This window comes from Dysidea avara, chromosome 12 (assembly GCF_963678975.1).
Source record: "Dysidea avara chromosome 12, odDysAvar1.4, whole genome shotgun sequence".
NCBI lineage: Eukaryota > Metazoa > Porifera > Demospongiae > Dictyoceratida > Dysideidae > Dysidea > Dysidea avara.
In genome coordinates, this window is record NC_089283.1 from 220,783 (window position 1) to 232,058 (window position 11,276).

The following is an 11,276-nucleotide window of genomic DNA, read 5'->3' on the forward strand; positions in this document are numbered from 1 at the left end:
TTTTAGGGAATCTACGGTATATTACTTTTGTGTCCACAGCCTTAAGCTGTCACGTCTGAAACTGCCACCTTATCACATGACATGATTGTGTTGTTGGGCAATGTGCAAATCTTGGATATAAGTAAGAAGCTGGTGAATAAGCTTCATTCAGTAGGCTTCATTACTTCATTGTGGCTAGGCATTACGCAGTGGATTACTAACGAAATTAGTACCTTTGTTACTTGTAGTAACAATATTATGTAATATTAGAATAACTATATTACTTAGGTAACACGTTACATTAGTAAGTGGTCCAGAGACCACAAAACTGTCTATACTGAGTCTCTTTCTCTACTAAGTTACTGACAGATTAGTAATCAATTCTTTAAGCAAATCAGCACATACAGCAAAGTAACAGTAACAGCAAAAAAGTGCACCAGAAACAATAAAATAAAGAGTCTGTCTATTAGTACTATTACTCTAGGTCAGTTCTAGAACTATCTTTAATTAACCTTGTTCCATATTGTTATCACCTTTTGAGAATGTTTATTATTTCACAGGTTACAGTTTATTTTTCTCTTCTCCAGTAAGTAAAGTAACTTGAGTTATAGCGTAAGCAACCAATTAACGGAACGTTTATTCCCGCCCCACTTCCCTTCTCATACGAACATCCTGGAGCACAATTTTTGGCAGAGGTATTCCACTTGACTTTGTCTCTCTGTGTATCAAGTTTGGTGTCAAAAGGTGCTTCCCCTGACCAGTAACAGCTGAAAACGTGAAAATTTGAAGTAACCGTTTATCAGAACCATGGCTCAATCACCGGAACTCCGTAGGCTTGCGTGTGTCAATTATCGGACATTGGCTCAATGATTGGTCATGGCCTCGCGCTGGAACCTGACAAAATTCTGAAAAAAATCCAGCATATTTATGAAGGTCTGACCGACATCCATACAAAATTTCAGCACATCACATCACATAATGTATGAGCTACGATTTTTTTTGTAAAAATGCACTCATAAATTGCTTGATAATTAGACACACAATGGTCATTTAAGGGCCCTACAGTATTCAACAGTACAACAACCAGCTCCCAACCAATTGTAAATCCTTCTCTTAGTTCTGTTCTTGATCTAGTGGTTTCTAGCTAGAAGCTTTGTAGGAAAACTATGGTGGCATGGCTACTTGAACTCCAGTTGTGGCGATTAGGTTCCCTACGCTTCTCAACAGTTGGCTAGATGGTAGTACACTGTTTTGGACTACATTCTCACCAATCTTTAGCTTCATTACAGACGCCATGTCATCTTAGGTTACGCCAGTTTAACTCCCAAGTTTGACACTAGCCGTACTGTGTTTTTCTGTGGAAGTTTCAGTGACTGCTGGCCTTGATCATGGCTTTGCTTGTTTCCTTTATTGTTTGGTGACTAACACTGAAGTAGAAATTAACAATAGACTGTCATGGGCATTCAAAGTGACGAAGGGAATATGCCATTGATGGTGCAGGCTGAACTCGCTTCTAAAAACAGCCCTAAATCTACAGTACGGAAGTAACACGAACTGTTAACCTTTGTCCAATCGTTTATCAGTAGAATTACAACCTTTAACAAACATAACACACTCTTTGTGTACCATGCCACTTCTTTGTACCACAGAATTTTACCGTTTTTATTAGTATAACACCCGTCCGATAATTGAAGCATACATTTCGAGTAATTGAACCCATCTGATAAATGGTTGCTTACACTATTACCTATTTTTATAGCATATTCGTTACATTACTTAGTTACCACAAAAGTAATAATAATACATAACACGTTAGCTACTTATGTAACGTGTTACTCCCAACACTGCTGCTAGCTATCACCCTACATTTTGTTACTATCAGATGTAAGAATCATTAGGCCCCAGTTAATCATATTCTTGTATTCTCCTGTAATACCTTTAATATAACAGTGATCTCTAACTCGTCTCACCTGATTTACTAAGGTTAAAACAATGGGAAGCCACTTGGCTATTGAGATTTAATCCATCGAAGTGTTTTCTTATGACCACATCATTGGCTATAAAATACACTATTTGACTATACCATTTCTCTTTCTAAGACTGATCAATTGAAATATCTTGGTGTCACTATACAGAGCAACCTAGAATGGTCTTCACATATTTCTGAAGATACTTCAAAAGCAAACAAAACACTTGGTCTACTTAAAAGAAACCTTCAAAAGGCTCTAAACCTCACACTTGTTAGACCTCAAATCAAGTATGCTGTTTCAGCATGGGTACCATGGTTACACGAGGATATTAGAAAAATTTCAACACAGAGCGGCACAATTTGTCACAAGAAATTACCAACATATTATTAGTGTTTCAAATGTAATTCAAAAGCTTCAATGAGACAGCTTAGAAACTAGAAGAACTATGATACAACTGCAGTTATTATGAATAACCATATCCTATTACACATATTGACCCTCCATACCCAAACACTGGATTTCATCATCACCCAAGTATTTTTCTACACTTTTGTAGAACAAACATTTACAAGCATTTCATTTCATTCTTCCCCAACTTAATTCAATTATGGAATAATTTTCCTGAATCTGAAAATTATGATAGTTTTGTAAATAATTTACATATACACATGCATCAATGATACATATTTGAAATTGTAGTTTTGTTCTTAATCATACACATTGGTAATTATAGTTTAGTTTGTGTTTTGCACTGCATAGCTACCCTTATTCTGTGTAATTATCTTCTGTACAGAAGTTTTACACAGTAAGGATAATAATAGTTTCTAAGTTGTGTGATGTTATGAGACTTGTGTATATACCCATCATGTCTAATAGTTTGAGATCTATCATATCTGAATGATTGTATTATGTTACTGTCCTAGTTGATGGGGTCACCAAGGCATTACTTAGGATTACAGAATCACAATTTGAGTCGCAATTCTCTACCCCTCTAATGGACACTATACGACACCAGTCTAGATCACATGATCCCCATGCGATCAGTGATGACAACATTGATAACATTATTGAGGTCAGTGATGTGGTGATCATTTAATTAGAATATCATTAGTACAATTACAGCATTTGTTCCCTGAGGGAGAAAATTACAAGGATGCTAATCCTACTGATAATTTGGTTAGTAGCCTCAAGGAATGTAATTCATCACACTATCATGGCTTAGCTTATTATCCACCTTATAGGGCAGTGGCATGTTGTCATCAACACCTCTGGCTGTTCCGATTGGCTCATTCACTCATCACCTTGCCATTTGCTTGTCCAACACAGCCACCATGGGTGGGTGTGTCCTGTAATGATCGACAGGATCACATGATCTCCCTGCAGGTGTACATGCCATAGCAGAGGTGTGGCAGGAAGTGACATCAGAGTTACGCCATCACTGGGAGACTGGTCAGCCTATACCAAGGTCAGTGACACTTTAGGGGTCTGTATGATGTCGTATGATGTCACAGGATTAACAAGCGGTCACCAGACATGTCCTATTGCCTGCTACATCAAAAACTACAGGTAACCAAGGTAACGTGATTCATGTAGTTGGTCATGTGATCCTAATAGATGCTCAATTGCTGTATTTATCACAAAATCTCAACCAACCAAAACACAGGCCAGGTTACTACACAACATACTACCCAGTCCACTATACCAGCAAATCCAGCATCCTTAACTAGTCAGACAGGGATCACTCAACAAGACACCACCAGTAGTGAAAGAACCACTCCACTTGTACAAGCAACTAAGATCCAGTCCACCATACAACGTACTATTGTAGAAGACACTGTACAGTCAGCTACACCAGGGACCACCGTACAAGACATGTCCACCACACCAGGGACCAATACGCAGGACACAAACAGCGAGGATGATGAAGAGTTCTATGAGGCTCAGGAGGAAGTGTTGAATGAGTCTAGTGATCATGTGATCCAGTCCAGTGATCATGTGACTGGTGAGACCATAGGTGACACAGTCTGGGAGGGTAGGGAAGGTGTGCTCCACCAATATCAAGACCTCGTGTTAATAGCTACAGGGGAGCCCCTGTGTATACCCATCACACAGGTAAACATCATCCTACCACAGCTAATATAATGACCACCATTAAAGGATATTGCTCCATTCACTGAGGACATGGTCCTTGAACAACAACAGGTGCTAGCTAAGCTTGGCACCTCAGAGGAAGCTGGTAAACTAAGGGCTAAGATGCAGAGTGCTTCTCTTCTCTCAGACATGCAGGCATTCAAGGTTAGTCAGAAGAGGTTGCTCACACTTCATAACTACCGAACCTAAGGCTTGTTTCATAGCCAGTGAGGGTACCCCCTCCCCCCACTATGATTGGCCAGAAAAGATTGAGACCCTAATAGAACATGTACAGTCAACACTGTAACAGAGCAGTCAACCACTCCAACAGTAAATTTTTCATAAACTGTAAGCAGCTATTGGATTTTGCAATAAAATACTACAAAGATTCTCAATTTTCCTGGGGGCAAGCCCCTACCATATCTGTTGTACGCTTCAAACTAAAATTTATTGTCAAAGTTGGCCCCCTCCACTGCTCCTGTATTGTGTACTAGCTAGGTAAGTAATGTGTTGTGCTGAGAGAGATCTGGGACACATATGAGATGGATATACAATTTGTCCTTTACAATAATCTGAAGTGTTAATAGTTCATTGAGATAATGATGTAATCTATAGCTAGTATTCCTTAACTTTTATTCTTTCAGGCAGCCAATCCAAATTGCTTGTTAGAAGATTTTGTACGATGGTATTCGCCACGTGATTGGATAAAATTTAGTAATGATGTCACTGATCCTGAGGATACTCCTCCTGACCAGTTAGCAGACGTCACTACTGATGTTGCCATTGACAACCAGCCCGATGCTGCCGTTGACAACCAGCTCAATGCTGCCATTGACAACCAGTGTGATGCTGTCATTGACAACCAGCCCGATGCTGCCATTGACAACCAGCCCGATGCTGCCATTGACAACCACCCCGATGCTGCCATTGACAACCACCAACCTGACGTTGCCATTGACAACCAGCATGAGGGTTGGGATGAAGAGTGGGCAATGGTTGAAGAGGTAACAACAGTTGTCAAGGTATATTATATGTACGTACACCAGTGGGGAGTAACAGTGACATGACACACTACACAGTACTACGCACATGGCAAACTAAGCCAGCGCATGCAACAAGAAGGGAACACATGGCTAGAGGCATGGCAGATAGCAGAACCCCTACCAGTGTCACGTCAGAAGAAGCTATTTGACCACACGACAGAAGCTGAGAAGGTACCAACAAGTCAACCTGTTATACCCATACTAGTGGGTGTGTAGGTGTTGCATTATTTAGAATCCTTGAGGCCAGTGGACATATCACTGCAACTCATACCACTGCTGATAATGGTGGGGATTGGAGAAGTGCAGTGTAAACTACACTCAGAGTTGAGGGAGCTAAATTGTGTGGAACACTTGTTGGTTGACTGTGTACACTTCATTACCTCAATCACACATCGACCATCATTAAATGATCTGCCTAAACTACAGGTACTCCCCCTTCTATACTAACAGTTACTATGGTAACACTGTAGGAATGTATCAAGTTGCTGGCACAAGCAGAACACCAATTGTCCTCAGCTGTGTCTGTGAGGAACAAGTTGATCAGCGGGTTTGAGATGTCTGGAAAACCTGTTTCCTTAGATACTGATAGCAATATCACGTGAGTTGCGAGCAGTTTTTGTGATCAAGGCTATCTAATATCCTAATCTTGTGGTGTCTGACATTAGAGAGTGCTAGTCAGCCATTGGTCATCTTCAGTATTTTGTCTGACAAAACAAATTTAATTCAAAGTTTGTATCTTTCAAAACTGTGATAAGCTATAGTTAGTACCAACTATGTCAGCATAATAGGTTCAGGGGAATACCCAGGGGGTTTCCAGTTGGATTTTACACATTGCTTGAAACATTTAGAAATTAAAACTTCCAAGTTTCCAAATTTGGAATCTATCATGGAACAGTACATTATGGTTTCTCACATGATAGCAACACTTGCAGTATTATGATTTTGGTGGAAACTGAAAAGATCAAGATACTCTAAGCAGTCAGTTAGCTGTAGTGGAAACTCTTGTTCCCTGAGGTTAGCTAAAGAATCAAGCATTACGCCAACACAATATTTCTTTATTAATCTTATGTGCCAAAAATACAGCAAAACCTGAACACACTACATTTCATGTCAAGAAAATGCGTAATGTTATTATTTTTAATTGTTTCTTGGTGATTATTTGCACTTTGCAGAAACAAGGTAGTCACTTACTCTAATAGAGCAATCACTTTAATACAACAGTCAGGAGAGGCTGCTTTACACTTTAATAAAACAGCCAACTGGAGAATAATTTTGAAAGCAATAGGCTGAGCACTGTATAATTGGCTCAAGATTATGAAATAATTCCTAAAAGCTAATTACTGCTATCACTTACTATAATGTGAAAAGGTCACTGAGCAACCCATGTAGTGATTGTTGACTAGTGGTATATTTATTTAACTGCAGGACAAGCATGCGGTTGCTAATGGAAACACCAGAGTTGGTCATTGACAATAATTCACCACAGCCCTCAGCAACTGCTGATGCCTTGAGGGGATTATTGACTGCTGAAGCTGCTGCTGTCATGGTAACCAGTTTTTACACCATGCTAGAACTCACATAATGTGCATCATTTAGAACATCGATGAAATAGATATTGAGCTTGATGGTGACAGACACAAAAGGGTAAACATGTCTGTCCATCTGTGTGTCATGTAATGATGCCATTGTACAGCAGTCACGTAGAGGACTACCCTCAGAGGCTGGCAAGGAATTCCTTTTATGGACAATAGCACCTAATCCAGCAGAATACTCCATACCATGTCCACAAAGACTATTCTGTGTTCTAACCCCGGATGAGTTTCGATTGGCTGGAGCGTTTACTAGTGACACAAACATCATATAATAACATAATTACACCATCATTACCATACAAGCTATTAATCACAATTACAAACTGTAACATAATAATCAACATTACATCATAATAAGAACACGGTGGGGCAGACACACACACAGACGGACGAAGGGTATGTAGTTATGTTTCATTACTGGTCTGTGGAGAGATGAAAATAGAAAGATAACTGTGATGAATACCAGTAAACATTTTGTACAAAACTACACACAACATATCACACGCTATGGGCTAGGGTTAGCCCAGGAAGATAATACACAACAGTTATGTAGTGTATTTCTCTGGGTCACTAATCGATACTACAGGTCTCACTCTTGTCCACATTAAATTTTTATTAAATCTGAAAGAAGATCACTTCTTCTCTATTACATTACAACCAAACAGTCTTAGTGTACTATAGGGACCAAATCTTACAGGTTATCACAAGATACACAAAAAATTCTGTCCACAAAACACTTAATATGGTGACTCCTTCACACACATACTATTATCAAAGACCATACCAAACCTAACAAACTAGTTACATCTCTCAAAACACACACTTATTTAGCTATAGGGTTGATCTACCACCCCTCCAGGCTAGGGTAGTGGTGACAGACACTCACCAGTTTAGGGTTGATGATGGGTATGGCTTGTGATTGTTTCTGTGACGACACAGTATGACTTTGACTTTGTTGTTGCATCATTCGTTGTTGTTCTGGAGCTACTGGTGGTATGAACAGTCCTCCTGTCCCGTCCTCCTCACTAGGAGGGGGTGGTGGGGGGTGTTGGAATGCTGCTGTTGCAGCTGCTGGCTGGAACAGTTGACCACCATACATTGCTGCAGGGAAGCCTGGATAAGTTGCGGCAGGAGATACCCAGTGTAGTGGGCCAAGCTCATGTTGGTCTTGGCTGGGGGGTGGTGGGGGATGATTGTCCAGCACATGGTCTGGATGAGAGGGAGGGAAAGGGATTTGTCGATGTTGTTGAAACAATGCCATGTATGCAGCTGCTTGCTGCTGGGCAACCAACATCTGTTGTTGCATGTTCATAAACTGTTGTGCTGCTAATGATTGGTCATAATTGGGGGGCGTTGGCAACAAGCCCAGTTTAGGACCTACACAGAACACAATACAATTGTTACCAGGTGATGAAATGCTAACCTGTTGCCATAGCAGTGGGAGGTGCTGGAGTGTTGTTAACTTGTTTCACATCATCTTCTTCACTTGTCTTTTGTCGCTGTGAGGAATATCTCTTTGGCTTGGCTGGCTCCTTCCTTCCATCTTCATCCTCCTCTTCCACACCATCTTCAAACTGTTCATGTTCTTGTGTGCTTGAGTTGTCCTCTATGACATTATCCGTGGGGGGTGGGGCTTCTGTATACATGGGTGTGGCTGTAGGGACTGCAGTGATTGGCCTAGTGCCACGCCCTCTTCCCCTGCCTTTGTTGGTTACCAGTCCTCCAGGGATTACCCCCATGGGATTTTCCCCAACCCCTCTACCTTTCTTCAAACTGAACACTCTGGTAGGATGAGCAGTTACTGGAACTTGAGCCTTTCCAAACAGCAGTTTAGTAGCTCCCTTTGAGACAGTACTAGCTCCCTTGGGAGAGACCACAGTAGTTCCTTTAGGAGAAATTGTGATAGTTCCCTTAGGAGAAACCCCAGTTGTACCTTTAGGGGAAACTGATTTTTTGGACACATCATCATTAAGAGTGAAATTATAAGATGATAATTTCCCTCCACTATCATCTCCATCCTGTGGGGTCTCCCAGTCTTCATTCTCCATTTTCCATTCTGATTTCTCTTGATTTCCATGTTGATCACCGCTCCTGTTCCACTGATTTTCATGCTGATGGTTCTGATTATCAAACTGTCTTCTGTCTCTGTTCCCAAACCCTTGTCTTCTTTGATCTCTATTCTCAGACGGCTGATCTCTGTTCCTATACCGTTGCTCTGTGCTTCCAAACCCTTGAGTTTTATTCCCAGACCACTGATCTCTATTCTCTGAGTGCCGATCTCTGTTCTCTGACCACTGATCTCTGTTCCCATACCGATGATCTCTATTCTCACTCTGTCGGTCCCTATTCCCATACTGTTGGTCTCTGTTCTCAAAACGTCTTTCTCTATTTCCATACTGTTGATCTCTGTTCCCAAACCCTTGAGTTCTATTCCCAGACCACTGATCCCTATTCTCAGACTGCTGATCTCTGTTATCTGACCACTGATCTCTTTTCTCAGACTGTCGGTCTCTGTTTTCAAAACGCCTGTCTCTATTCTCATACTGTCGATCCCTGCTTCCATATCGTTGATCTCTTCGATCTCTGCTCCCATACTGCTGATCTCTTCTATCATAAGATTGGTCATACCAATTTCTATTCTGTTGTCTATTCTCATTCCTGTATTGTTGCCTATTCTCATTCCTGTACTGTTGTCTATTTTCATTCCTGTGCTGATCTCTATTCTGTCTCCTGTCTTGTTCATTATCTGTCCCAAGTGCTGGAAAATCACTCGTCCTAAACTCTTGTTGCTGCTGCCTGTTGCCATAGTCACCACTTCTGGGATTTCCCCTCCTCCTAGCAATGTATTATTATCACATGATGCCACATGACACACCCACTTACCCTTGATTGGCTCGCCTTTCATAATGATATCGATCCTGTTAAGAGAGTATATAATAATAATATTACAGTAGATGATAGGTGTAGAAGTTATACATTTTGTTGTTGAGATCATAAGTATTGAAACAAGGGAAGTCATCCACCTTCAGCTATACTAGTGGACATTTAACTCCTACTTCAGTAATAACACAATATCCATGAGTGAAGTAGTGATTACATGTCTGTTAGCTGCAGGTGTAGATGACCTAATTTTCTTATTTCTGTGATCCCTATAGCTACTCGAATACAGTAGACCCTCGGTTATCTGTACCCTCGTTTATCCGAAATTGGAAATGACTGTTCTATTAAAGTATTTTGAGTACAAGTGTATGCTCTATTAGAGTATTTCTGTATATAAATGTATGGACTTCAAACAATTCACTTATCTGAACACTTTTATCATTGCCTGAGAACAAAGGGGTTCGGATAACCGAGGGCTCACTGTATAATATTTCCTATTATGATGACAGAAATGTGTGTATCTTACAGGAACTAAGAAAATGCTGTGTATCTGTAGCTTATTAGTGCCATAACTGAAATGAACCAATTTTGTTGTGGACACTTCCTCAAGGTAGGATCTTCTATTCCAAATTTTAGTCAGCCATCACTGAGATATGAGATATGTACCTTCAAAGTTCATCTTTGAAAGTGTTACATGTGTTGTTTTAGTTGTTGTTTTAGTTGATTTACTTAATACTACGATCTGAAAATTTACAGCCATAATCCACCAAGTTATACTGCACAAACCAACTACATGTAACCAGTACATGATCAAGATACTCTAATAGTGCAGTCACTCTATTAGAGCGTTCAGCTACTTAGTAAGTCATCCTCAGCTACAAACTCCCAAAATGCAATTAGCATGAAAAAAGTTTTGCAGTGTTAATTACACTCCTCTAGGTATGGTCATACCCTAAATAATTCCCACCCCAACTAACCCTTTCTTTCTCTTCAGCGGTGCGTGGTCCTTGTTTCTCCTCAATGTAACAATCGTGTAGCCACTTGTCCACTGTGTCTGCTTCCGTCTTGACACCACCACCGCTACCACTGTCAGGCCTGTAGTCATAGCAACACAAACATCAATAATACAGAAAATCAATAACTAAAGGAGAGTATTTAACTGCCTCCTTTAGGAGGTTGGGCACGCTTCATAATTCATCTTGTGATCTCAAAGAAACTAATTCAACATCAGTACCACCTAACATATTGTATTCTACAAATAGCATTGTGACCACAGAACCCATACAAACCTTCTCAGCACATATTGCTTGATGTCTTCAAATAGATATCAATACTGAAATTTGACTGGCTAAAAACAATAGTCTCATATAGAGTCTACACATGTAGCAGTGCTCGAAATATTGACAGGAAAATTTCCTGACATGTAGAATTGTCAGGAATTTAGTTAATTTGTATGGCAGATATAACTGTAACATTGTGTGAAAACTAGGGGGTACCCCCAGGAAATTTTTCAAAATTTGATGCTCTGAGATGACATTTTGGGCAAAATTTATGGTGTTAAGAGCCTTGTGCACCTGGTGCCAACTGAACATAAACACACTGTCCCCAGTATAACCTGTACAAACACACTGTCCCCAGTATAACCTGTACAAACACACTGTCCCCAGTATAACCTGTACAAA

The 11,276-nt window shown here is 40.3% G+C and overlaps 3 protein-coding genes across 8 annotated transcripts in view; 1 reads left to right on the forward strand and 2 right to left on the reverse strand.

Annotated features, from left to right (window-relative positions):
- LOC136239731 (rab3 GTPase-activating protein catalytic subunit-like) overlaps positions 1–7,060 on the forward strand; it is a 20,939-nt gene extending 13,879 nt beyond the window's left edge. For 2 of the 5 annotated variants that reach the window (XM_066030450.1, XM_066030448.1), the window contains 14 exons: positions 2,873–3,021; positions 3,072–3,125; positions 3,191–3,284; positions 3,333–3,414; positions 3,461–3,515; positions 3,564–4,061; positions 4,107–4,244; positions 4,724–5,101; positions 5,159–5,293; positions 5,339–5,548; positions 5,593–5,720; positions 6,548–6,668; positions 6,719–6,766; positions 6,816–7,060. In XM_066030450.1, the coding sequence (XP_065886522.1) occupies positions 2,873–3,021; positions 3,072–3,125; positions 3,191–3,284; positions 3,333–3,414; positions 3,461–3,515; positions 3,564–4,061; positions 4,107–4,244; positions 4,724–5,101; positions 5,159–5,293; positions 5,339–5,548; positions 5,593–5,720; positions 6,548–6,668; positions 6,719–6,766; positions 6,816–6,986 (2,261 nt within the window). In that variant the 3' untranslated portion in view covers positions 6,987–7,060. Of the gene's footprint in view, positions 1–2,872; positions 3,022–3,071; positions 3,126–3,190; positions 3,285–3,332; positions 3,415–3,460; positions 3,516–3,563; positions 4,062–4,106; positions 4,245–4,723; positions 5,102–5,158; positions 5,294–5,338; positions 5,549–5,592; positions 5,721–6,042; positions 6,137–6,547; positions 6,669–6,718; positions 6,767–6,815 lie in introns of those variants that run through there. The other 3 variants (XM_066030449.1, XM_066030451.1, XM_066030452.1) reach the window with 3 other exon arrangements.
- Positions 6,960–11,276, reverse strand: part of LOC136239735 (protein starmaker-like) — a 9,614-nt gene continuing 5,297 nt past the window's right edge. For both annotated transcript variants that reach the window (XM_066030460.1, XM_066030461.1), the window contains 5 exons: positions 10,572–10,689; positions 9,598–9,632; positions 8,138–9,549; positions 7,601–8,091; positions 6,960–7,136 (listed from right to left, as the gene is read on the reverse strand). In XM_066030460.1, the coding sequence (XP_065886532.1) occupies positions 7,119–7,136; positions 7,601–8,091; positions 8,138–9,549; positions 9,598–9,632; positions 10,572–10,689 (2,074 nt within the window). In that variant the 3' untranslated portion in view covers positions 6,960–7,118. The remainder of the gene's footprint in view (positions 7,137–7,600; positions 8,092–8,137; positions 9,550–9,597; positions 9,633–10,571; positions 10,690–11,276) is intronic.
- LOC136240302 (uncharacterized) overlaps positions 10,696–11,276 on the reverse strand; it is a 1,975-nt gene continuing 1,394 nt past the window's right edge. Inside the window, exon 4 of the mRNA XM_066031247.1 lies at positions 10,696–11,276. This exon is cut by the window's right edge and continues 426 nt beyond it. Coding sequence (XP_065887319.1) covers positions 11,152–11,276 — 125 coding nt within the window. The 3' untranslated portion in view covers positions 10,696–11,151.